The following is a 27,992-nucleotide window of genomic DNA, read 5'->3' on the forward strand; positions in this document are numbered from 1 at the left end:
ACAGAACAGTAACAACAGTAATTAATGATGAGGCAGTGCAGATAACAGGGCAGACAACAGAACAGTAACAACAGTAATTAATGATGAGACAGTGCAGATAACAGGGCAGACAACAGAACAGTAACAACAGTAATTAATGATGAGACAGTGCAGATAACAGGGTAGACAACAGAACAGTAACAACAGTAATTAATACTGAGACAGTGCAGATAATAGGGTAGACAACAGAACAGTAACAACAGTAATTAATGCTGAGACAGTGCAGATAATAGTGCAGACAACAGAACAGTAACAACAGTAATTAATACTGAGACAGTGCAGATAATAGGGTAGACAACAGAACAGTAACAACAGTAATTAATGCTGAGACAGTGCAGATAATAGGGCAGACAACAGAACAGTAACAACAGTAATTAATGATGAGGCAGTGCAGATAACAGGGCAGACAACAGAACAGTAACAACAGTAATTAATGATGAGACAGTGCAGATAACAGGGCAGACAACAGAACAGTAACAACAGTAATTAATGATGAGACAGTGCAGATAACAGGGCAGACAACAGAACAGTAACAACAGTAATTAATGCTGAGACAGTGCAGATAACAGGGCAGACAACAGAACAGTAACAACAGTAATTAATGCTGAGACAGTGCAGATAATAGGGTAGACAACAGAACAGTAACAACAGTAATTAATGATGAGACAGTGCAGATAATAGTGCAGACAACAGAACAGTAACAACAGTAATTAATACTGAGACAGTGCAGATAATAGGGTAGACAACAGAACAGTAACAACAGTAATTAATGCTGAGACAGTGCAGATAATAGTGCAGACAACAGAACAGTAACAACAGTAATTAATACTGAGACAGTGCAGATAATAGGGTAGACAACAGAACAGTAACAACAGTAATTAATACTGAGACAGTGCAGATAATAGGGTAGACAACAGAACAGTAACAACAGTAATTAATGCTGAGACAGTGCAGATAATAGGGCAGACAACAGAACAGTAACAACAGTAATTAATGATGAGACAGTGCAGATAACAGGGCAGACAACAGAACAGTAACAACAGTAATTAATGATGAGACAGTGCAGATAACAGGGCAGACAACAGAACAGTAACAACAGTAATTAATGATGAGACAGTGCAGATAATAGGGCAGACAACAGAACAGTAACAACAGTAATTAATGATGAGACAGTGCAGATAACAGGGCAGACAACAGAACAGTAACAACAGTAATTAATGATGAGACAGTGCAGATAACAGGGCAGACAACAGAACAGTAACAACAGTAATTAATGCTGAGACAGTGCAGATAACAGGGCAGACAACAGAACAGTAACAACAGTAATTAATGATGAGACAGTGCAGATAATAGGGTAGACAACAGAACAGTAACAACAGTAATTAATACTGAGACAGTGCAGATAATAGGGTAGACAACAGAACAGTAACAACAGTAATTAATGCTGAGACAGTGCAGATAATAGTGCAGACAACAGAACAGTAACAACAGTAATTAATACTGAGACAGTGCAGATAATAGGGTAGACAACAGAACAGTAACAACAGTAATTAATGCTGAGACAGTGCAGATAATAGGGCAGACAACAGAACAGTAACAACAGTAATTAATGATGAGACAGTGCAGATAACAGGGCAGACAACAGAACAGTAACAACAGTAATTAATGATGAGACAGTGCAGATAATAGGGCAGACAACAGAACAGTAACAACAGTAATTAATGATGAGACAGTGCAGATAACAGGGCAGACAACAGAACAGTAACAACAGTAATTAATGCTGAGACAGTGCAGATAATAGTGCAGACAACAGAACAGTAACAACAGTAATTAATACTGAGACAGTGCAGATAATAGGGTAGACAACAGAACAGTAACAACAGTAATTAATGCTGAGACAGTGCAGATAATAGGGCAGACAACAGAACAGTAACAACAGTAATTAATGATGAGACAGTGCAGATAACAGGGCAGACAACAGAACAGTAACAACAGTAATTAATGATGAGACAGTGCAGATAACAGGGCAGACAACAGAACAGTAACAACAGTAATTAATGATGAGACAGTGCAGATAACAGGGCAGACAACAGAACAGTAACAACAGTAATTAATGATGAGACAGTGCAGACAACAGAACAGTAACAACAGTAATTAATGATGAGACAGTGCAGATAACAGGGCAGACAACAGAACAGTAACAACAGTAATTAATGATGAGACAGTGCAGATAATAGGGTAGACAACAGAACAGTAACAACAGTAATTAATACTGAGACAGTGCAGATAATAGGGTAGACAACAGAACAGTAACAACAGTAATTAATGCTGAGACAGTGCAGATAACAGGGCAGACAACAGAACAGTAACAACAGTAATTAATGATGAGACAGTGCAGATAATAGGGCAGACAACAGAACAGTAACAACAGTAATTAATGATGAGACAGTGCAGATAATAGGGTAGACAACAGAACAGTAACAACAGTAATTAATGATGAGACAGTGCAGATAATAGGGCAGACAACAGAACAGTAACAACAGTAATTAATGATGAGACAGTGCAGATAATAGGGTAGACAACAGAACAGTAACAACAGTAATTAATACTGAGACAGTGCAGATAATTGGGTAGACAACAGAACAGTAACAACAGTAATTAATGCTGAGACAGTGCAGATAATAGTGCAGACAACAGAACAGTAACAACAGTAATTAATACTGAGACAGTGCAGATAATAGGGTAGACAACAGAACAGTAACAACAGTAATTAATGCTGAGACAGTGCAGATAATAGGGCAGACAACAGAACAGTAACAACAGTAATTAATGATGAGACAGTGCAGATAACAGGGCAGACAACAGAACAGTAACAACAGTAATTAATGATGAGGCAGTGCAGATAACAGGGCAGACAACAGAACAGTAACAACAGTAATTAATGATGAGACAGTGCAGATAATAGGGCAGACAACAGAACAGTAACAACAGTAATTAATGATGAGACAGTGCAGATAACAGGGCAGACAACAGAACAGTAACAACAGTAATTAATGATGAGACAGTGCAGATAACAGGGCAGACAACAGAACAGTAACAACAGTAATTAATGATGAGACAGTGCAGATAACAGGGCAGACAACAGAACAGTAACAACAGTAATTAATGCTGAGACAGTGCAGATAATAGGGTAGACAACAGAACAGTAACAACAGTAATTAATACTGAGACAGTGCAGATAATAGGGCAGACAACAGAACAGTAACAACAGTAATTAATGATGAGACAGTGCAGATAACAGGGCAGACAACAGAACAGTAACAACAGTAATTAATGATGAGACAGTGCAGATAACAGGGCAGACAACAGAACAGTAACAACAGTAATTAATGCTGAGACAGTGCAGATAACAGGGCAGACAACAGAACAGTAACAACAGTAATTAATGATGAGACAGTGCAGATAATAGGGCAGACAACAGAACAGTAACAACAGTAATTAATGATGAGACAGTGCAGATAATAGGGTAGACAACAGAACAGTAACAACAGTAATTAATGATGAGACAGTGCAGATAATAGGGCAGACAGAACAAGTGTTTGGTGGTTTGCAGTCCTACTACACCCATGTATGTTAATTCATTCATATATATATATGCAAATAATCCCATATGTTTATGCAAATGAGGCACACATAATCGTCTTTGTTTAAACACAACCTATTCAAAATTCCTGAACTCCGTTCATTATAATGTCTAAGCAAGTAAAATGTTTTACGCTCTATAATTCAGACAATATTAGAATTATATTGTATTTTATTAGAATTATTTTTCAAAAATCTTTGAACAGTTTCTATGACCGTTGCTAATGTACTGTAGCACAGCTCGGGTTAAAGATTGTGGTGGAAGTTGAACACCAGAGACACTCTGAAGTCTTAATATGAATGGTTGTTTATTGTCCGCGATCTGAAGAGGGTCCAACCAGCTCAACGCACCATAGAACACATGTCAATCAGGATCTCTGCCTGGGCAGACCCAGCACTTCTCTTATATCTACGGCTATACAGAGACAGGTTATATTGGCATGATTTAGTATCATTAATTCATTAATTACCGGGATTTTTTGCGTGTGTTTTTTTCCCTCCTTTATTTAACCAGGTAGGCTTGTTGAGAACACCTTTATTTAACCAGGTAGGCTAGTTGAGAACACCTTTATTTAACCAGGTAGGCTAGTTGAGAACACCTTTATTTAACCAGGTAGGCTAGTTGAGAACACCGTTATTTAACCAGGTAGGCTTGTTGAGAACACCTTTATTTAACCAGGTAGGCTAGTTGAGAACACCTTTATTTAACCAGGTAGGCTAGTTGAGAACACCTTTATTTAACCAGGTAGGCTAGTTGAGAACACCGTTATTTAACCAGGTAGGCTAGTTGAGAACACCTTTATTTAACCAGGTAGGCTAGTTGAGAACACCTTTATTTAACCAGGTAGGCTAGTTGAGAACACCGTTATTTAACCAGGTAGGCTAGTTGAGAACACCGTTATTTAACCAGGTAGGCTAGTTGAGAACACCGTTATTTAACCAGGTAGGCTAGTTGAGAACACCTTTATTTAACCAGGTAGGCTAGTTGAGAACACCTTTATTTAACCAGGTAGGCTAGTTGAGAACACCGTTATTTAACCAGGTAGGCTAGTTGAGAACACCTTTATTTAACCAGGTAGGCTAGTTGAGAATGAGTTCTCATTTACAACTGCGACCTGGCCAAGATAAAGCAAAGCAATGTGACACAGACAACAACACAGAGTTACACATGGAGTAAACAATAAACAAGTCAATGACACAGTTGGAAAAAAATAAAGTCTATATACAGTGTGTGCAAAAGGCATGAGGAGGTGGGCAATAAATAGGCCATAGGAGTGAATAGTTACAATTTATCAGATTAACACTGGAGTGATAGATGAGCAGATGATGATGTGCAAGTAGAGATACTGATGTGCAAAAGAGCAGAAAAGTACATAATAACAGTATGGGGATGAGGTAGGTAGATTGGTGAGCTATTTACAGATGGCCTATGTACAGCTGCAGCGATCGGTTAGCTGTTCAGATCGCTGATGCTTAAAGTTAGTGAGGGAAATAAAAGTCTCCAACTTCAGCGATTTCTGAAATTCGTTCCAGTCACTGGCAGCAGAGAACAGGAAGGAAAGGCGGCCAAATGAGGTGTTGGCTTTGGGGATGATCAGTGAGATATACCTGCTGGAACGTATGCTACTGGTGGGTGTTGTTATCGTGACCAGGGAGCTGAGATAAGGCAGAGCTTTATCTAGCATAGACTTATAGATGACCTGGAGCCAGTGGGTCTGGCGACGAATACGTAGCGAGTATATAGTTTCATTCATGTGACAGACCAATACTTCTAGTTATTGTATGTCTATGGGTCAAACTTCCTGTATTCTGTTGTCTAGGTGACTCACGGGCCAATGAGCACCTGGGGATGATAGCACTCCACACGTTGTTCCTGAGGGAACACAACAGGCTGGTCAGCGAGTTGCACCTCCTCAACCCTCACTGGAGCCCAGACACCTTGTACCAGGAGGCCAGAAAGATCATGGGGGCTGTCCACCAGGTACACACACTATGTGTTTGTTTCCCAGACAGGTTCCTCCAGGGTCTGGGTTCTAGGTGCTTCTGTTTCCCAGACAGGTGAAGCCTCCTCCAGGGTCTAGGTTCTAGGTGCTTCTGTTTTCCAGACAGGTGAAGCCTCCTCCAGGGTCTGGGTTCTAGGTGCTTCTGTTTCCCAGACAGGTGAAGCCTCCTCCAGGGTCTAGGTTCTAGGTGCTTCTGTTTCCCAGACAGGTGAAGCCTCCTCCAGGGTCTGGGTTCTAGGTGCTTCTGTTTCCCAGACAGGTGAAGCCTCCTCCAGGGTCTGGGTTCTAGGTGCTTCTGTTTCCCAGACAGGTGAAGCCTCCTCCAGGGTCTGGGTTCTAGGTGCTTCTGTTTCCCAGACAGGTGAAGCCTCCTCCAGGGTCTGGGTTCTAGGTGCTTCTGTTTCCCAGACAGGTGAAGCCTCCTCCAGGGTCTAGGTTCTAGGTGCTTCTGTTTTCCAGACAGGTGAAGCCTCCTCCAGGGTCTGGGTTCTAGGTGCTTCTGTTTCCCAGACAGGTGAAGCCTCCTCCAGGGTCTGGGTTCTAGGTGCTTCTGTTTCCCAGACAGGTGAAGCCTCCTCCAGGGTCTAGGTTCTAGGTGCTTCTGTTTCCCAGACAGGTGAAGCCTCCTCCAGGGTCTGGGTTCTAGGTGCTTCTGTTTCCCAGACAGGTGAAGCCTCCTCCAGGGTCTGGGTTCTAGGTGCTTCTGTTTCCCAGACAGGTGAAGCCTCCTCCAGGGTCTAGGTTCTAGGTGCTTCTGTTTTCCAGACAGGTGAAGCCTCCTCCAGGGTCTGGGTTCTAGGTGCTTCTGTTTCCCAGACAGGTGAAGCCTCCTCCAGGGTCTAGGTTCTAGGTGCTTCTGTTTTCCAGACAGGTGAAGCCTCCTCCAGGGTCTGGGTTCTAGGTGCTTCTGTTTTCCAGACAGGTGAAGCCTCCTCCAGGGTCTAGGTTCTAGGTGCTTCTGTTTTCCAGACAGGTGAAGCCTCCTCCAGGGTCTGGGTTCTAGGTGCTTCTGTTTCCCAGACAGGTGAAGCCTCCTCCAGGGTCTAGGTTCTAGGTGCTTCTGTTTTCCAGACAGGTGAAGCCTCCTCCAGGGTCTGGGTTCTAGGTGCTTCTGTTTTCCAGACAGGTGAAGCCTCCTCCAGGGTCTGGGTTCAAGGTGCTTCTGTTTCCCAGACAGGTTCCTCCAGGGTCTGGGTTCTAGGTGCTTCTGTTTGTGTCGTGGTGTCGTGTTTTTTGTTTTCTATATCGCAGGCATTGGCACGGATATAAAGTTAGAATACTGGCTCACCCCTGATCTCCTCCTCCCTCAGATACTGACCTGGGATCACTATTAGAATACTGCCTCACCCCTGATCTCCTCCTCCCTCAGATACTGACCTGGGATCACTATTAGAATACTACCTCACCCTGATCTCCTCCTCCCTCAGATACTGACCTGGGATCACTATTAGAATACTGCCTCACCCCTGATCTCCTCCTCCCTCAGATACTGACCTGGGATCACTATTAGAATACTACCTCACCCCTGATCTCCTCCTCCCTCAGATACTGACCTGGGATCACTATTAGAATACTGCCTCACCCCCTGATCTCCTCCTCCCTCAGATACTGACCTGGGATCACTATTAGAATACTGGCTCACCCCTGATCTCCTCCTCCCTCAGATACTGACCTGGGATCACTATTAGAATACTGCCTCACCCCTGATCTCCTCCTCCCTCAGATACTGACCTGGGAGCACTACTTGCCCAGGGTCCTGGGTGAGACCCCCACCTCCCTCCTGATGCCTCCGTACAAGGGCTACGACCCTGAGATTGACCCCAGCATCGCTAACGTCTTCTCAGCCGCCGCCTTCCGCTTTGCCCACGTCACCGTGCAGCCGATGGTGGCCCGCCTGGGCCCCGGGTACAGCCTCGCCCCACAGCACCCACCTCTGCCCCTACACCACTCCCTCTTCGCATCCTGGAGGGTCGTACAGGAGGGTGAGACGTTTTAAATTAGGGCCTGGTTTCCTGGTCTCAGATTAAGGCTAGAACTGGACTAAAAAGCATTCTCAATAGAAATGATCCATTGAAATAGGGTCAGTTTCCCGGATCCAGATTAAGCCTACTGCTGGACTGAAAACCTAATGTTTTTAGCAGATGCCCGGAGAGACTTAAAAGCAGTGCATTAAACAAAAGTAAGTAAAATGACCACATACAGTGAGCTCCAAAAGTATTGGGACATGGAATGTATTTGTTGTAGTTTTGGCTCTGTACTCCAGCACTTTGGTATGAAATGATACAATGACTATGAGGTTAAAGTGCAGACTGTCAGGTTTAATTTGAGGGTATTTTGATCCCAATAGGGTGAAAATTACATCACTTTTTGTACATAATCCTCCCATTTTTTTCCTCCCAAGTATTGGGCCAAATTTACTTATATGTGTATTAAAGTAGGACAAAGTATTTGGTCCCATATTCATAGCATGCAATGATTAATCAAGCTTGTGACAACAAATTTGTTGGATACATTTGCTGTTTGTTTTGGATGTGTTTCAGATGATAGATAGAAATGAATGGTAAATAATGTATTGTGTCATTTTGGAGTCACTTTTATTGTAAATAACAATAGAATATGTTTATCGGCCTCCCGAGTGGCGCAGCGGTCTAAGGCACTACAGACCCAGGGAGGGTTTGGCCGGGGGGGACTTTACTTGGCTCTTTGCGCTCTAGCGACTCCTTGTGGTGGGCCAGGCGCCTGCAGGCTGACATTGGTCATCAGTTGAATGGTGTTTCCTCCGACAAATTGGTGCAGCTAGCTTCTGAGTTAAGTGGGTGGTTGTTAAGAAGAGTGGCTTGGCGTGTCATGTTTTGGAGGAAGCATGACTCGACCTTCACCTCCTAAGCCCGTTGGGGAGTTGCAGCGAAGAGGCGACTCTGAGATGCTGGCCTTCTAGGCAATCTTCCTCTGTCCAGTGTCTGTGTTCTTTTTCTCCATCTTAATCTTTTCTTTTTATTGGCCAGTCTGCGATATGGCATTTTCTTTGCAACTCTGCCTAGAAGGCCAGCATCCTGGAGTTGCCTCTTTACTGCTGACGTTGAGACTGGTGTTTTGCAGGTACTATTTATTGAAGCTGCCAGTTGAGGACTTGTGAGGCGTCTGTTTCTCAGACTAGACACTCTAATGTACTTGTCCTCTTGCTCAGTTGTGCTTCGGGGCTTCCCACGCCTCTTTCTATTCTGGTTAGAGCCAGTTTGCGCTGTTCTGTGAAGGGAGATCTTCAGTTTCTTGGCAATTTCTCACCTGGAATAGCCTTCATTTCTCAGAACAAGAATAGACAGATGAGTTTCAGAAGAAAGTTATTTGCTTCTGGTCATTTTGAGCCTGTAATCAAACCCACAAATGCTGATGCTCCAGATACTCAACTAGTCTAAAGGACAGTTTTTTTGCTTCTTTAGTCAGAACAACAGTTTTCAGCTGTGCTAATATAATTGCAAAATGGCTTTCTAATGATCAATTAGCCTTTTAAAATGACAAACTTGGATTAGCTAACACAACGTGCCATTGGAACACAGGAGTGATGGTTGCTGAGAATGGGCCTCTGTATGCCTATGTACAGTTATGTAGATATGTACTCCTATGTAGATATGTACTCCTATGTAGATATGTACTCCTATGTAGATATGTACTCCTATGTAGATATGTACTCCTATGTAGATATGTATGCCTATGTAGATATGTACTCCTGTGTACAGTTGAAGTCGGAAGTTTACATATAATTAGGTTGGAGACAATACAACACGTTTTTCACCCTCTCCACAAATGTAGGAATGGGCCAAAATTCACCCAACTTATCGTGGGAAGCTTGTGGAAGGCTACCTGTAACGTTTGACCCATGTTAAACAATTTAAAGGCAATGGTAACAAATACTAATAGAGTGTGTGTAAACTTCTGACCCACTGGGAATGTGAGAAAATAAAGTGGTGATCCTAACTGACCTAAGACAGGGAATTTTTACTCGGATTAATTGTGAAAAACGGAGTTTAAATGTATTTGGCTAAGGTGTATGTAAACTTCCGACTTCAACTGTATATACCTGTGTGTATATATGTTTATTTTTACATTTTTAATACATTTGCTAAACCTGTTTTTTGCTTTGTCATCATGGGGTGTGTAGATTGATGAAGAAAAATAATATTTAATGAATTTTAGAATAAGGCTGTAATGTAACAACATGTGAAAGAAGTCAAGGGATCTGAATAGTTTGAATGCACTGTATATTCTACACTGTATATTCTACACTGTATATTCTACACTGTATATTCTACACTGTATATTCTACACTGTATATTCTACACTGTATATATGGGGGATTGGAAATGATGCAGACAATGACATGGATGGAAGTCAAAATATGTCTGCATTATTAAACCTCTCATCTCTCTCCCCCACTTCTCCCCCACCTCTCTCATCTCGCTCCCCCACTTCTCCCCCACCTCTCTCCTCTCTCTCCCCCACCTCTCTCATCTCTCTCCCCCACTTCTCCCCCACCTCTCTCATCTCTCTCCCCCACCTCTCTCATCTCTCTCCCCCACTTCTCCCCCACTTCTCCCCCACCTCTCTCCTCTCTCTCCCCCACTTCTCTCCCCCCAACTCTCTCCTCTCTCTCCCCCATCTCTCTCTCATCTCTCTCCCCCACTTCTCCCCCACCTCTCTCCTCTCTCTGGATGGAAGTCAAAATATGTCTGCATTATTAAACCTCTCATCTCTCTCCCCCACTTCTCCCCCACCTCTCTCATCTCTCTCCCCCACTTCTCCCCCACCTCTCTCATCTCTCTCCCCCATCTCTCTCTTTCATCTCTCTCCCCCACTTCTCCCCCACCTCTCTCCTCTCTCTCCCACTTCTCTATCATCTCTCTCCCCCACTTCTCTCCCCCAACTCTCTCCTCTCTCTCTCATCTCTCTCTCCCACTTCTCCCCCACCTCTCTCTCCCTGCCTCTCTCCCACATCTCTCACCCCTGTCCTCTCTCTCCCACCCCTGTCCTCCCTCTCCCACCCCTGTCCTCCCTCTCCCACCCCTGTCCTCCCTCTCCCACCCCTGTCCTCCCTCTCCCACCCCTGTCCTCCCTCTCCCACCTCTCTTCTCCCTTTCCCACCTCTCTTCTCTCTCTCTCTCCTCTCTCTCCCACCCCTCTTCTCTCTCTCCCTCACCTATTTTCACCTCTCTCCTCTCTCCCCTACCTCTCTTCTCTCTCTCTCCCCCACCTCTCTTCTCTCTCTCCCTTATCTCTTTTCACCTCCCTCCTCTCTCTCTCCCACCTCTCATCTCTCTCTCCCACCTCTCTCTATCCCACCTCTCTCAGGTGGTATAGACCCAGTGCTGCGTGGCCTCCTCCTTTCCCCAGCCAAGCTCCAGATGCCAGGCCAGATGATGGTTGAGGAGCTAACTGAGAGACTGTTCCAGGCCCAGGGTGGGATGCCACTAGACCTGGGTGCTCTCAACCTGCAGCGGGGTCGAGACCACGGCCTGCCTGGTAATACTAGTACTATATTATATAGACCACGGCCTGCCTGGTAATACTAGTACTATATTACTGTATTATATAGACCACGGCCTGCCTGGTAATATTAGTACTATATTACTATATTATATAGACCACGGCCTGCCTGGTAATATTAGTACTATATTACTATATTATATAGACCACGGCCTGCCCGGTATTATTAGTACTATATTATATAGACCATGGCCTGCCTGGTAATATGAGTACTATATTACTATATTATATAGACCATGGCCTGCCTGGTAATATTAGTACTATATTATATAGACCACGGCCTGCCTGGTAATATGAGTACTATATTACTATATTATATAGACCATGGCCTGCCTGGTAATATTAGTACTATATTATATAGACCATGGCCTGCCTGGTAATATTAGTACTATATTACTATATTATATAGACCATGGCCTGCCTGGTAATATCAGTACTATATTACTATATCATATAGAACATGGCCTGCCTGGTAATATTAGTACTATATTATTATATTATATAGACCATGGCCTGCCTGGTAATATTAGTACTATATTACTATATTATATAGACCATGGCCTGCCTGGTAATATTAGTACTATATTACTATATTATATAGACCATGGCCTGCCTGGTAATATTAGTACTATATTATATAGACCATGGCCTGCCTGGTAATATTAGTACTATATTACTATATTATATAGACCATGGCCTGCCTGGTAATATTAGTACTATATTACTATATTATATAGACCATGGCCTGCCTGGTAATATCAGTACTATATTACTATATTATATAGAACATGGCCTGCCTGGTAATATTAGTACTATATTATTATATTATATAGACCATGGCCTGCCTGGTAATATTAGTACTATATTATATAGACCATGGCCTGCCTGGTATTATTAGTACTATATTACTATACTACAATACTATATTAGTACAGGCCTACGTTATATTAAACAGTATACAGTACTTATAGTATACTCTCAAACGTACATGTTAGAAGATGGCCTGCCTGGTCCCTGCTGGTTATATTAAACAGTACTTATAGTATACTCTCAAACGTACATGTTAGAAGGTGGCCTGCCTGGTCCCTGCTGGTTATATTAAACAGTATACAGTACTTATAGTATACTCTCAAACGTACATGTTAGAAGATGGACTTATCCTTGTTGTTGTTTTATCTCCATTTATTTTCTTCATTCTTCAACCACCTCTTCTTCTATCTATCCCTCCATCAATATCTCCTTCCTCTACTTCCTGCTCTACCAGGTTACAGCTCGTGGCGTGGGCTCTGTGGCCTCTCTGTTCCCAACACCACCTCTGACCTTGCAGGTAGATAGATAAACAGAATACTTGGTCATTATAAAAAAAATTAAAAAATACATTCTAGCCAATCTCATTGAGAACTTGTTTTCATATTTGTATACAATGCTCTTGTTTTCCTTGTTGTCCTCATAATTCCTAACACATATGTACATACATTGCTCTTGTTTTCCTTGTTGTCCTCATAATTCCTAACACATGAGTGTATACAATGCACCATACTACATCTAAAACCACAAAGGATAATATAGGACAACAAAAAAAATGTGTTCCAACGTATTTCCATCCCGTTCGTCTGACCTCTGACCTGGCAGGTATCCTGGGTAACCCTGGTCTGGCTGAGAAGTTCCTGTTGTTGTACGGGACGTCCCAGAACATCGACGTATGGGTGGGGGCCATCTCAGAGCCTCCTCTACCTGGGGGCCGGGTGGGACCCCTCCTGGCCTGTCTACTGGCCAAGCAGTTCAGAGCACTGAGAGACGGAGACAGGTGAGATGAGGCGGTGGTTTGACTCTTATTGTGTAACAGTAAGGCTTCCTTCCCTGTTCTACCCCAAACTGGGCTCCAACCTGGGACCCTCTGCACACAGCAACACTCTCTAAACGAGGTGTTACAAGGTTGTGAAACACAAACGCATGTAATAACAATTAGGCTGGAATTCAATCCGACCGGCCCTTTGTGGCTATGCTCCATTTAAAGGCATTGTTACCGCTGTCGCAGAGATCACAGTCTAATGAAATGCTGCAAATGCCGGGTCAATCTGAAATTACCTTTAAATGTGACCCGCACTGCAACGCGGATCGTCCGCAGACCGGACTGAGTCCTGGTCTTAAGACGAGGGTTTGCAAATATAAATTGTTTGAATGAATACATTGTATATTGATCATTTCCAAAAATACATGAATCTCATGACCATCTACACTTAGTGGGAAAAACATGAAGAACATGTGCTCTTTCCATGAACACAGACTGACCAGGTGAATCCAGGTGAAAGCTATGATCCCTTATTGATGTCACCTGTTAAATCCACTTCAATCTGTGTAGATGAACGGGAGGAGACGGGTTCAAGAAGGATTTTTTTTGTTAGCCTTGAGACAGTTGAGACATGGATTGTGTACGTGAGCCATTCAGAGGGTGAATGGGCAAGACAAAATATTTAAGTGCCTTTGAACCGGGAATGGTAGTAGGTTCCAGGCGCACCGGTTTCAGTGTCAAGAACTGCAACGCTGCTGGGTTTTTCACGCTCAACAGTTTCCTGTGTGTATCAACAATGGTCCACCAAGCCAACTTGACACAACTGTGGGAAGCATCGGAGTCAACATGGGCCAGCATCCCTGTGGAACGCTTTCCACAGCGAATTGAGGCTGTTCTGAGGGCAAAAGGGGGTGCAACTCAATATTAGGAAGGTGTTCCTAATGTTTTGTACATTCAGTGTATGTCTGAGATGCTGCCCACCCAATGTGTCTGTTTTGAATCGGCCCTACAGTATGTCTGCCTACCCATTAACCTCTCCCCCTCTGTCAGGTTCTGGTGGGAGAGAGAGGCTGTGTTCACCAGCACCCAGAGAGCTCAGCTTCACACCGTGTCCCTGTCACGTATCATCTGTGACAACACACACATTACACGTGTTCCCTCCGACCCATTCAGCCGTACGGTCAGCCCAGAAGACATGCTGGCCTGCAGCCACCCCCTCATCCCTCACCTTAACCTCTCTGCCTGGAAGGAGCCTGACACAGGTACTATTCTCCTAAGTCTCATCCCTCACCTTAACCTCTCTGTCTGGATGGAACAGGTGCTGTTCTCCTAACCCTCATCCCTCACCTTAACTTCTCTGTCTGGATGGAACAGGTGCTGTTCTCCTAACCCTCATCCCTCACCTTAACCTCTCTGTCTGGAGGGAGGAAAAGATATAGATTGGACATGGAGTCAGTAAAGGAATCTAACCCTCATCCCTCACCTTAACCTTTAGTGTCTGGATGGAACAGGTGCTGTTCTCCTAACCCTCATCCCTCAGGCTTGACTTTGTCTGGATCTGACTCTAACCCTCATCCCTCACCTTAACTTCTCTGATGGATGTAACCAGACCCAGGTTACAAAGAGGAGGCTTCTCTATATGACCTTGGACATGGAGTCAGTAAAGGAATCTAGCAACTACATGGTATGCAAGATACGTGTATTTAGTAGATCAGGGATTCAGAGCCTTGCTCAGGTCGCTCCTCTCCAACAGGCTGCTGACTTTCATCTGACCTCCTCAGGTGTGGTCCAGTCCCCAGGTTACAGACAGGCTTCTCTCTACTGTGACCTCATCATCATTAGGTTATCGCTGTACTTACTCCTCCCCCTTCCTCCCCCTTCCTCCCTCCTTCCTCCCCCTCCTTCCCTCCCCCTCCCCCTCCTTCCTCCCTCCTTCCTCCCCCTTCCTCCCTCCCAGATCCCAGTTGTGGTCCAATCCCCAGGTTACAGTCAGGCTTCTCTCTGCTCTGTGACTCCATCATCTACTACCAGTGTGGTCCAGGCTATCAGCTGATTGGTCCATCCTCTGTGACCTGTGACACCAACAGCTATCAATGGAGCCCTGCTCCCCCAATCTGCCACGGTAGGGAGTGGGCTGGAGGGGTGTGTGTGTGAGAGAGAGATTTTAATTAAGGCACTACAGTCGACATGCATGTCTTTAGTTTTGTATTCTGACTGATTTGCTGTAGATGTCGATGAGTGTGCCGATCAGCCAACCCCGTGCCCCCAAAACACGGACTGCCTCAACACACCCGGGTCATATATGTGCACAGGTAGGAAATTCTATACATCTATATATTCTATACATACTATACATCTATATAATCTATTCATACTATACATCTATATAATCTATTCATACTATACATCTATATAATCTATTCATACTATACATCTATATAATCTATACATCTATATAATCTATACATCTATATAATCTATTCATACTATACATCTATATAATCTATACATACTATACATCTATATAATCTATTCATACTATACATCTATATAATCTATACATCTATATAATCTATTCATACTATACATCTATATAATCTATACATCTATATATCTATATAATAATATATAATAATATATATTTATACATCTATATAATCTATTCAGTATATATACATCTATATGGGTCTCCCGGATTCATACTATACATCTATATAATCCATAGAAGGACATCTATATAATCTATTCATACTATACATCTATATAATCTATACATCTATATAAACTATTCATACTATACATCTATATAATCTATACATCTATATAATCTATTCATCTATACATCTATATAATCTATTCATACTATACATCTATATAATCTATTCATACTATACATCTTATAATCTATTCTACTATACATCTATATAAATCTATACATCTACATAATCTATTCATGACTATACATCTTATAATCTATTCATACTCAGATACATCTATATAATCTATACTATCTATATAATCTATACATCTATATAATGTACCTGACCATCTATGTTATAATCTATTCATACCTGACCATCTATATAATCTATACATTCTGTACATCTATATAATTATTCATACTATACATCCATCAGATGTTATCAACTACTATAATCTATTCATACCATAGATCTATATAATCTATTCATGACCATCTATATAATCTATACCTATATAGATGTTTCAATACTATACATCTATATAATCTATATATACATTTATACATCTTCTATGCATTCTATACATCTTCTATAAATTCTACACTTCTTATAATGTGTCTGACCATCAGATGTTAGTCAATACTAATGTACCTGACCATCAGATGTTAGTCAATACTAATGTACCTGACCATCAGATGTTAGTCAATACTAATGTACCTGACCATCAGATGTTAGTCAATACTAATGTACCTGACCATCAGATGTTAGTCAATACTAATGTACCTGACCATCAGATGTTAGTCAATACTAATGTACCTGACCATCAGATGTTAGTCAATACTAATGTACCTGACCATCATAAATTACTTTTTTATATTTGGCAACACTTTAGTACCACAGATTGAATAGAGTCCTTAATAAACATATGAACAAGTGTTTGTTTTGTCTGTTTGTGGTGTTTTCCAGACCTGGACCTGTCCTCCCTGTCTACAGTCTCTGTAATCTCTGCAGTAATAGCTGTGGTTGGTGGTGTGGTCATCTTGTTTGTGATACTGACCTGTTGTAGAAGGTACGTCATTATTATGATGTTCAGGTGATAACGGTCATTGTAATGTATCGGGGTTGGGGTTCATTTCATAATGTCTTTGTCAATTCAGGAAGTAAACTGAAACACAATGTCTTATTTCATTCATTGAAAAGTATAACTTACTTAAAAATGTTTTATTGAAATTAAATTAACTCCAACCCTGGTAGATGTTGCTTAACACATGTTATGTGACATTTCAAAAACAGTATTTCTGGTTTTTTTTATATTCTTGCAGGTATTTTCCAAAGAAGCCAGAATCGATAAACGGAACCGATAAACAGCAGGTTGTTGTTGTAAGAGGGACAGATAACAAAGAGACACCTCTGGAAATGTAGTCCTTAATAACATATTTTATTACATTTGATTAATTTGTTTAAAAAAAATGTGACATATATCCTAAAAAGTATACACTTGAATGTGTTGATATTAAAACGTAACTTCAGATTATTTGTTAGATAATAACCTGAAAATAAGAAATAACTGCATTGTAAACCCTGTTTTAGACCACAGTCACATTATATATATATATATATATATAAAACCTCAAAAGGTCTGACTCAAAATGCACAAAGTACTTCGCCGTACAGTACAGACCATTTTGTTGTTGTTGTTGTTGTTCTGTTAAGTGACAAAAAAATGACGCAATACATTATTTATCATTTTAATTTCTATTGGCCACAACAACAAAAAAAATCTGAAACCAAAACAAACAGCAACAAGTTTAAATTACAAGCTTGTCGTTGTTATTGTGTGATAGAAATATGACACTAAACTTTTCACTACTTTAATACTCATAAGTGAATTTGCCTAAAAGTTCAAATGTACGTAAAGTGTACGTAAAGTGTACGTAAAGTGTACGTAAAGTGCTGTAATTTCTAAACGGTTGACCTGAAAATACCCTCGAATTAAAGCTGGCAGCCGGCACTGAAATCCAAAGGGCTGGAGTACAGAGCCAAAACAACATGTGTGTCACTGTACAAATACTGTACAAATACTTGGATATCAGTGTATTTGTCTGTTCTAGTCCACGTGTTTGAAGCTCATAAACCTGAACAAGCTAACAGCATTAAAGTGTGTTACAGATGATTTAAAAAAAATATGTTTTGTCATCACATACCTCGGATAGGTTCAGTTAAATGTGTTGTTTTACAGGGTCAGCCAGGGGTCAGCCATAGTAGTACGGCACCCCTGGAGTAAATTAGGGTTTTAAGTGCCTTGCTCAAGGGCACGTCGACAGATTTGTCACCTTGTCGGTTCAGGTATTTAAACCAGATAATATTCGGGAAGAAACACTTGTGCATTTCGCTACACTTGCATTAACATATGTGACAAATAAAATTGATTTGTTAAAAAATGTATTCTTCTTAGTATTCGTCTTAAGTATTAGTATTCTTCTTAGTATTAGTATTCTTCTTAGTATTAGTATTCTCAGTATTCTTCTCAGTATTAGTATTCTCAGTATTCTTCTTAGTATTAGTATTCTCAGTATTCTTCTTAGTATTAGTATTCTCAGTATTCTTCTCAGTATTAGTATTCTCAGTATTCTTCTTAGTATTAGTATTCTCAGTATTCTTCTCAGTATTAGTATTCTCAGTATTCTTCTCAGTATTAGTATTCTCAGTATTCTTCTCAGTATTAGTATTCTCAGTATTCTTCTCAGTATTCTTCTCAGTATTATTAGTATTAGTATTCTCAGTATTCTTCTCAGTATTAGTATTCTCAGTATTCTTCTCAGTATTCGTATTCTCAGTATTATTCTCAGTATTCTTCTCAGTATTAGTATTCTCAGTATTCTTCTCAGTATTAGTATTCTCAGTATTCTTCTCAGTATTAGTATTCTTCTCAGTATTAGTATTCTCAGAAGGCATCTGCCGGTTCGGTACCTATGACAGCTTTCCTGACCGGTAACTGCCACTCTGAGAGAGACGGGTGGCGTTCTAGGCTGACTATAGGCAGCATTTAATGGTTTGCGTGTCATATGATCAGTCTGGAATGCCGTGGGCCACATTTATGATTACCAGTATGTTCTTGGATCTCTGTGCCATATTCCCCTCCCTTCAAACCTGTTTAGCAACAACTGTGGGCGTGGGAGGGCTTTTTGTATTAGCGGGTAACTAAACCATCCACTTCTTGGTAACAACCTAAATCTAGTGACCTGCCTGGGCCCTGAGGTCAAATATGTCTCTTTATTGGGAAGATTCCACAGTACATGATTTGTAGGATACTTCAGGCATGGCTTCTGTGGGTTAAAGCCACACTAATGCTGAGCGATTAACTGGCATTTCGGTTATATTTTTCATTTTATAAACAACTAATTCACAGATGTTGGTTCAAGGATTTATTTTCCTGTGACCTCAATGCACACCGTGAAGAAGTTTCTCTAGAGATTCAAAACAGATCCAGGCTGAACTGTGCGATGTAGTGGGGAGTTGTAGTTTCCAGCAGGCTAATATTCTTCATAGTTTAATCGCAGAAAACGTGGTAATTAACTACAATGACCATAATCCATTGCACACCTACTTGTCCGTTCTGTGTATATTTTATGCCTGCTACAGAAGAGACAAAATAATACATGATCATGAGGGGTTATTGACATGCGATGACTTGGAATGAAAGTCATCAAATGTTTATACACAATAACTGAAATATTTTATTAAGGTAAAGTAATTGTGTTGTTACAGCATTCAACCCACATAATGTATAGTGCATTTAATGTAAAATATATCAAAATATATATAAAAATCAGTGATTCTTTTTTTATTTTTCATAATCGAACGGACACCAAACAGACCTAAAAAGCACTAAATCGCTCAGCACTACGCTTTTTAATTTGCGCAAAGTGGCCAACCAAGGCACCCTAAAAAAAATGCAGGCAATGCAAGCAAATGTATCGCATGGTATTTTCACATACAAATAGAACTCCGGCCTCGATCCCTGGAGCAGATCGCTGGAGCAGATCGCTGGAACTTCAGATGTTCCAGACTTCAGATCCCTGGAGAGATCCCTGGAGCGTTCAGATCCATGGACTGGATCCCTGGAGCGTTCCAGATCCATGGATGCGTTCAGATCCCTGGAAGATCCATGGAGCGTTCAGATCCATGGAGCGTTCAGATCCCTGGAGCGTTCCAGATCCCTGACTTCTCCATGGAGCGTTCCAGATCCATGGAGCGTTCCATCCCTGGAGATCCCTGAGCGTTCCAGATCGCTTTCCAGATCGCTGGAGCGTTCCAGATCCCTGGAGCGTTCCAGATCCCTGGAAGATCATGGAGCGTTCCAGATCCATGGAAGACATGGAGCGTTCCAGATCCCTGGATTCCAGATCCATGGCGTTCCAGATCCCTGGAGCGTTCCAGAAATCCCTGTTGATTTTCAGATCCCTGGAGCGTTTTTTCAGATCCCTGGAGCGTTCCAGATCAAACGTTCGTTCAGATCCATGGAGCGTTTTGGAGCGTTCCAGATCCATGGACGTTCCAGATCCCTGGAGCGTTCCAATGCTGCTGTTTCCTGGAGCGTTCCAGATCCCTGAGAGATCCCTGGAAGATCTAAACATAACAGACGTCTCCACCATCAGAACATGCCTCAAAATCACTCTAACACTGAACTTCAGCAACGCTGGATGAGCATTTTTTATGATACATCTACATGACTTTTTTAAATTTGAAAACATGATTTGAGCAAATATAATTTGCCAAGACTAATCATTGCAGATTCAAGACACTATAACAGAGACAGCAGACTAGACCAGACACAACTCACTGGTCACTATATATTTACTATCAATCTACAGCGCAACTGTGTGACTCTTGGAGAATACGATCATACTGGTTGTTATATTGCCGGAACAAGGCAAAGATTCCGAGCTCATAAACATGACTCTCTCAACCAATCAGATCGAGCCTTTCGCTAGACCCGTAATAACATCTGCTAAACACGTGTATGTGGCCCAATTAAAATGTTGATTTGTGTTTTTTGATCAAACGTTTAGCTGACGCCCGCAATGCTGCTGTTTTGGCGGAGATGGAACTGCGTTTAGAACTGTCAAATCGGTGAGCAGTTGCTCACGAAGCCACACCCACCCCCAAGTTCAGAACGAGAAAGTATAGGCCGTTTAGAAATAATGGACACTCAAATTGGAAATCATTAAACTAAATAATGACGTGTAGATGACATAGTACATGTTCGAAGTGGTAAACAACACTGGATTTCTCTTAATGAGACTCCGTGCAGCCAACGACAATGTCCACTTTAGGTATAATGCCCGGGGAGCTGCTTGTTGATTTTACAGCTCTTAACGCAGTTGTTCCACCTCCGACAGCGTCAAAATATCAGCTGTGTGGATGTCGGCAGTAGTGGATTTGAACCGGGCCCAAAGGCTACGTTTATACAGGCAGCCCAATTCTGATGTTTTCCACAAATTGGTATTTTGATCAATCACATCAGATCTTTTCACATCAGATCGTTTTCTGAGCTTTTAGCATGTTCTGCACAAATGACTGATGATTGGCTGAAATAAATTGATAATAAAGACGATTGTGGGAGTTGTTTTGTTAGACTTCGGTGCAGCTTTTGATGTCATTGATCATAACCTTTTGCTGAAAAAACTTGTATTATGGATTGAGAGTTAACTATCTAATAGAACACAGAGGGTTTTCATTAATGGAAGCCTCTCTCATGCAAATTCAGTTGACTGTGGTGTACCGCAGGGCAGCCTGTTAGGGTCATTATTGATTTCTGTTTTTACAAATGACCCTCCACTGACCTTGAATAAAACCTTTGTTTCTATGTACGTTGACAATTCAACAGTATACACGTCGGCTGCAACAGTAAACTAAATAACAGACCCCTAACATAGAACTCCAGTCAGTTTTAGAATGGGTAACTAGCAATAGGCTGGTGCTGAATTATGCTTTTGAGATTTTTCCGACAAATTACCCACTCAACGCTAAACCTTGTTTAGGTATTTTATTGAATAATTTGGCTATTGAGCAAGTTGAGGAGACTAAACTACTGGGTGTAACCCTAGATAGCATGCTGTCATGGTCAAAACATAGACTCAATGGTTGCTAAAATGGAAAGAGGTCTGGCCACGATAGGGCGTTGCTCTATCAAAGTGTCAGTAACATGCATGTCAGTCTCTCCTGGCTCAAAGTTGAGGAGAGATTGACTGCATCCCTATTGGTCTTTGTGCAAGGTGTTGAAGATACCAAACTGTCTGTTCAAGCAGTAGGCACACAGTTAGGACACTCGTTGGTTCAACACATGCCACCAGAGGTCTCTTCACAGTCCCCAGGTCCAGAACAGAGGCTGGGAAACGCAAAATATTAAATAGAGCCACGACTACATCGAACTCTCTGCCACCCCAGGTAACTCAAGCTAGGGGACCCCAGGTAACTCAAGCTAGGGGACCCCAGGTAACTCAAGCTAGGGGACCCCAGGTAACTCAAGCTAGGGGACCCCAGGTAACTCAAGCTAGGGGACCCCAGGTAACTCAAGCTAGGGGACCCCAGGTAACTCAAGCTAGCAATAAAAACAGATATAATAACACCTTATGGAGGACTGTGAAGAGACACAGGTATTTTGATATATCTTTGTATTGTAACCTGCGCTGTACTATGCATTAGACCTAGATACATGCCAACAGAGGTCTCCTCACAGTCCCCAGGTCCAGTGTGCCTACTGCATGTACTCATATGATATCTGTGTGTGAAGTTTTAAATGCATGTATTTCAGTCCTTGACTAAAAACGATCTTTCCATACTATGTATTGCTTCCTGTGGACCCCAGGAAGAGTAGCTGATGCTTTTGCAACGACTAATGAGGATCCCCTAATAAATACCAGGACCAATTAGTGGACAAAAGACCAGAATCGAGCTGCCTGTGTAAACGCAGCCTAAGAGGAAAGCAGTTACTATTGCACGTAAAGACGTGAATAGTGTTAATTTAGTTTGATAAGGCTTTTCATGCAAGATATGGCTAACAGACATGGTATAAACACTACAGTATATGGCGATGTATCCATGCAAAGCCACACATTATTTGGTCATGGGGCGGCAGGGTAACCTAGTGGTTAGAGTGTAGAGGCGGTAGGGTAGCCTAGTGGTTAGAGTGTAGAGGTGGCAGGGTAGCCTAGTGGTTAGAGTGTAGAGGTGGCAGGGTAGCCTAGTGGTTAGAGAGTAGAGGTGGCAGGGTAGCCTAGTGGTTAGAGTGTAGAGGTGGCAGGTAGCCTAGTGGTTAGAGTGTAGAGGCGGCAGGGTAGTGTGGTTAGAGTGTAGAGGCGGCAGAGTAGCCTAGTGGTTAGAGTGTAGAGGCGGTAGAGTAGCCTAGTGGTTAGAGTGTAGAGGTGGCAGGGTAGCCTAGTGGTTAGAGTGTAGAGGCGGTAGAGTAGCCTAGTGGTTAGAGTGTAGAGGTGGCAGGGTAGCCTAGTGGTTAGAGTGTAGAGGCGGCAGGGTAACCTAGTGGTTAGAGTGTAGAGGTGGCAGGGTAGCCTAGTGGTTAGAGTGTAGAGGCGGCAGGGTAGCCTAGTGGTTAGAGTGTAGAGGTGGCAGGGTAGCCTAGTGGTTAGAGTGTAGGGTGGCAGGGTAGCCTAGTGGTTAGAGTGTAGAGGTGGCAGGGTAGCCTAGTGGTTAGAGTGTAGGGGCGGCAGGGTAGCCTAGTGGTTAGAGTGTAGAGGTGGCAGGGTAGCCTAGTGGTTAGAGTGTAGAGGCGGCAGGGTAGCCTAGTGGTTAGAGTGTAGAGGTGGCAGGGTAGCCTAGTGGTTAGAGTGTAGAGGCGGTAGAGTAGCCTAGTGGTTAGAGTGTAGAGGTGGCAGGGTAGCCTAGTGGTTAGAGTGTAGAGGTGGCAGGGTAGCCTAGTGGTTAGAGTGTAGAGGAGGCAGGTAACCTAGTGGTTAGAGTGTAGAGGTGGCAGGGTAGCCTAGTGGTTAGAGTGTAGAGGCGGCAGGGTAGCCTAGTGGTTAGAGTGTAGAGGTGGTAGAGTAGCCTAGTGGTTAGAGTGTAGAGGTGGTAGGGTAGCCTAGTGGTTAGAGTGTAGAGGCGGTAGAGTAGCCTAGTGGTTAGAGTGTAGAGGCGGTAGAGTAGCCTAGTGGTTAGAGTGTAGAGGCGGCAGGGTAGCCTAGTGGTTAGAGTGTAGAGGCGGCAGGGTAGCCTGTGGTTAGAGTGTAGAGGCGGTAGAGTAGCCTAGTGGTTAGAGTGTAGAGGCGGCAGGGTAGCCTAGTGGTTAGAGTGTAGAGGTGGCAGGGTAGCCTAGTGGTTAGAGTGTAGAGGCGGTAGAGTAGCCTAGTGGTTAGAGTGTAGAGGTGGCAGGGTAGCCTAGTGGTTAGAGTGTAGAGGCGGTAGAGTAGCCTAGTGGTTAGAGTGTAGAGGCGGTAGAGTAGCCTAGTGGTTAGAGTGTAGAGGTGGCAGGGTAGCCTAGTGGTTAGAGTGTAGAGGAGGCCCTAGTGGTTAGAGTGTAGAGGTGGCAGGGTAGCCTAGTGGTTAGAGTGTAGAGGTGGTAGAGTAGCCTAGTGGTTAGAGTGTAGAGGTGGCAGGGTAGCCTAGTGGTTAGAGTGTAGAGGTGGTAGAGTAGCCTAGTGGTTAGAGTGTAGGGGCGGCAGGGTAGCCTAGTGGTTAGAGTGTAGGGCGGCAGGGTAGCCTAGTGGTTAGAGTGTAGAGGTGGCAGAGTAGCCTAGTGGTTAGAGTGTAGGGGCGGCAGGTAGCCTAGTGGTTAGAGTGTAGAGGTGGCAGGGTAGCCTAGTGGTTAGAGTGTAGAGGTGGCAGGTAGCCTAGTGGTTAGAGTGTAGGGGCGGCAGGTAGCCTAGTGGTTAGAGTGTAGAGGTGGCAGGGTAGCCTAGTGGTTAGAGTGTAGAGGCGGCAGAGTAGCCTAGTGGTTAGAGTGTAGGGGCGGCAGGGTAGCCTAGTGGTTAGAGTGTAGGGGCGGCAGAGTAGCCTAGTGGTTAGAGTGTAGGGCGGCAGGGTAGCCTAGTGGTTAGAGTGTAGGGGCGGCAGGGTAGCCTAGTGGTTAGAGTGTAGGGGCGGCAGAGTAGCCTAGTGGTTAGAGTGTAGGGGCGGCAGAGTAGCCTAGTGGTTAGAGTGTAGGGGCGGCAGGGTAGCCTAGTGGTTAGAGTGTAGGGGCGGCAGGGTAGCCTAGTGGTTAGAGTGTAGGGCGGCAGGGTAGCCTAGTGGTTAGAGTGTAGGGGCGGCAGGGTAGCCTAGTGGTTAGAGTGTAGGGGCGGCAGGAAGCCTAGTGGTTAGGTGTAGGGGCGGCAGGGTAGCCTAGTGGTTAGAGTGTAGGGGCGGCAGGGTAGCCTAGTGGTTAGAGTGTAGGGGCGGCAGGGTAGCCTAGTGGTTAGAGTGTAGGTGGCGGCAGAGTAGCCTAGTGGTTAGAGTGTAGAGGTGGCAGGGTAGCCTAGTGGTTAGAGTGTAGAGGGCGGCAGGGTAGCCTAGTGGTTAGAGTGTAGGGGCGGCAGGGAAGCCTAGTGGTTAGAGTGTAGGGGCGGCAGGGTAGCCTAGTGGTTAGAGTGTAGAGGTGGCAGGGTAGTCTAGTGGTTAGAGTGTAGAGGCAGTAGAGTAGCCTAGTGGTTAGAGTGTAGAGGAGGCAGGGTAGTCTAGTGGTTAGAGTGTAGAGGTGGCAGGGTAGCCTAGTGGTTAGAGTGTAGGGGCGGCAGGGTAGCCTAGTGGTTAGAGTGTAGAGGCGGTAGAGTAGCCTAGTGGTTAGAGTGTAGGGGCGGCAGTTAGCCTAGTGGTTAGAGTGTAGAGGTGGCAGGTAGCCTAGTGGTTAGAGTGTAGAGGCAGTAGAGTAGACTAGTGGTTAGAGTGTAGAGGAGGCAGGGTAGTCTAGTGGTTAGAGTGTAGAGGTGGCAGGGTAGCCTAGTGGTTAGAGTGTAGGGGCGGCAGGGTAGCCTAGTGGTTAGAGTGTAGAGGCGGTAGAGTAGCCTAGTGGTTAGAGTGTAGGGGCGGCAGGGTAGCCTAGTGGTTAGAGTGTAGAGGCGGCAGGGTAGCCTAGTGGTTAGAGTGTAGAGGTGGCAGGGTAGCCTAGTGGTTAGAGTGTAGAGGCGGCAGGGTAGCCTAGTGGTTAGAGTGTAGAGGCGGCAGGGTAGCCTAGTGGTTAGAGTGTAGGGGCGGCAGGGAAGCCTAGTGGTTAGAGAGTAGAGGTGGTAGAGTAGCCTAGTGGTTAGAGTGCAGGGGCGGCAGGGTAGCCTAGTGGTTAGAGTGTAGAGGCGGTAGAGTAGCCTAGTGGTTAGAGTGCAGGGCGGCAGGGTAGCCTAGTGGTTAGAGTGTAGAGGTGGCAGGGTAGCCTAGTGGTTAGAGTGTAGAGGCGGCAGAGTAGCCTAGTGGTTAGAGTGTAGGGGCGGCAGGGTAGCCTAGTGGTTAGAGTGTAGAGGCGGTAGAGTAGCCTAGTGGTTAGAGTGTAGGGGCGGCAGGGTAGCCTAGTGGTTAGAGTGTAGAGGCGGCAGGGTAGCCTAGTGGTTAGAGTGTAGGGGCGGCAGAGTAGCCTAGTGGTTAGAGTGTAGGGGCGGCAGGGTAGCCTAGTGGTTAGAGTGTAGGGGCGGCAGAGTAGCCTAGTGGTTAGAGTGTAGGGGCGGCAGGGTAGCCTAGTGGTTAGAGTGTAGGGGCGGCAGGGTAGCCTAGTGGTTAGAGTGTAGGGGCGGCAGAGTAGCCTAGTGGTTAGAGTGTAGGGGCGGCAGAGTAGCCTAGTGGTTAGAGTGTAGGGGCGGCAGGGTAGCCTAGTGGTTAGAGTGTAGGGGCGGCAGGGTAGCCTAGTGGTTAGAGTGTAGGGGCGGCAGGGTAGCCTAGTGGTTAGAGTGTAGAGGCGGCAGGGTAGCCTAGTGGTTAGAGTGTAGGGGCGGCAGGGTAGCCTAGTGGTTAGAGTGTAGGGGCGGCAGGGTAGCCTAGTGGTTAGAGTGTAGGGGCGGCAGGGTAGCCTAGTGGTTAGAGTGTAGGGCGGCAGGGTAGCCTAGTGGTTAGAGTGTAGGTGGCGGCAGAGTAGCCTAGTGGTTAGAGTGTAGAGGCGGCAGGGTAGCCTAGTGGTTAGAGTGTAGAGGCGGCAGGGTAGCCTAGTGGTTAGAGTGTAGGGGCGGCAGGGTAGCCTAGTGGTTAGAGTGTAGGGGCGGCAGGGTAGCCTAGTGGTTAGAGTGTAGAGGTGGCAGGGTAGTCTAGTGGTTAGAGTGTAGAGGTGGCAGGGTAGCCTAGTGGTTAGAGTGTAGGGGTGGCAGGGTAGCCTAGTGGTTAGAGTGTAGAGGCGGTGAGTAGCCTAGTGGTTAGAGCAGGTAGCCTAGTGGTTAGAGTGTAGAGGTGGCAGTTAGCCTAGTGGTTAGAGTGTAGAGGTGGCAGGTAGCCTAGTGGTTAGAGTGTAGAGGCAGTAGAGTAGCCTAGTGGTTAGAGTGTAGAGGAGGCAGGGTAGTCTAGTGGTTAGAGTGTAGAGGTGGCAGGGTAGCCTAGTGGTTAGAGTGTAGGGGCGGCAGGGTAGCCTAGTGGTTAGAGTGTAGAGGCGGTAGAGTAGCCTAGTGGTTAGAGTGTAGAGGCGGTAGGGTAGCCTAGTGGTTAGAGTGTAGGGGCGGCAGGGTAGCCTAGTGGTTAGAGTGTAGAGGTGGCAGGGTAGCCTAGTGGTTAGAGTGTAGAGGCGGCAGGGTAGCCTAGTGGTTAGAGTGTAGAGGCGGCAGGGTAGCCTAGTGGTTAGAGTGTAGGGGCGGCAGGGAAGCCTAGTGGTTAGAGAGTAGAGGTGGCAGGGTAGCCTAGTGGTTAGAGTGTAGGGGCGGCAGGAAGCCTAGTGGTTAGAGAGTAGAGGTGGCAGGGTAGCCTAGTGGTTAGAGTGTAGAGGTGGCAGGGTAGCCTAGTGGTTAGAGAGTAGAGGTGGCAGGGTAGCCTAGTGGTTAGAGTGTAGAGGTGGCAGGGTAGCCTAGTGGTTAGAGTGTAGGGGCGGCAGGGTAGCCTAGTGGTTAGAGTGTAGGGCGGCAGGGTAGCCTAGTGGTTAGAGTGTAGAGGTGGCGGCAGGGTAGCCTAGTGGTTAGAGTGTAGGGGCGGCAGGGTAGCCTAGTGGTTAGAGTGTAGGGGCGGCAGGGTAGCCTAGTGGTTAGAGTGTAGAGGCGGCAGGGTAGCCTAGTGGTTAGAGTGTAGGGCGGCAGGGTAGCCTAGTGGTTAGAGTGTAGAGGCGGCAGAGTAGCCTAGTGGTTAGAGTGTAGAGGTGGCAGGGTAGCCTAGTGGTTAGAGTGT

General features: G+C 44.4%; 1 protein-coding gene and 1 long non-coding RNA gene across 2 annotated transcripts in view; both read left to right on the forward strand.

Moving 5' to 3' along the window:
• Positions 1-17,544, forward strand: part of epx (eosinophil peroxidase) — a 37,894-nt gene extending 20,350 nt beyond the window's left edge. The window contains exons 9-18 of the mRNA XM_052481126.1: positions 5,502-5,662; positions 7,408-7,666; positions 11,031-11,201; positions 12,490-12,552; positions 12,858-13,032; positions 14,068-14,279; positions 14,975-15,139; positions 15,246-15,329; positions 16,686-16,788; positions 17,042-17,544. Coding sequence (XP_052337086.1) covers positions 5,502-5,662; positions 7,408-7,666; positions 11,031-11,201; positions 12,490-12,552; positions 12,858-13,032; positions 14,068-14,279; positions 14,975-15,139; positions 15,246-15,329; positions 16,686-16,788; positions 17,042-17,141 — 1,493 coding nt within the window. The 3' untranslated portion in view covers positions 17,142-17,544. The remainder of the gene's footprint in view (positions 1-5,501; positions 5,663-7,407; positions 7,667-11,030; positions 11,202-12,489; positions 12,553-12,857; positions 13,033-14,067; positions 14,280-14,974; positions 15,140-15,245; positions 15,330-16,685; positions 16,789-17,041) is intronic.
• A 5,052-nt stretch (positions 17,545-22,596) lies between these two features.
• Positions 22,597-27,726, forward strand: LOC127912144 (uncharacterized). Its single transcript, XR_008081050.1, has 3 exons — positions 22,597-23,025; positions 25,349-25,933; positions 27,436-27,726. It is a non-coding gene; the product is annotated as an uncharacterized LOC127912144 (long non-coding RNA).
• The last annotated feature ends 266 nt before the right edge of the window (positions 27,727-27,992 follow it).

This window comes from Oncorhynchus keta, chromosome 26, assembly GCF_023373465.1.
Source record: "Oncorhynchus keta strain PuntledgeMale-10-30-2019 chromosome 26, Oket_V2, whole genome shotgun sequence".
NCBI classification, from domain to species: domain Eukaryota; kingdom Metazoa; phylum Chordata; class Actinopteri; order Salmoniformes; family Salmonidae; genus Oncorhynchus; species Oncorhynchus keta.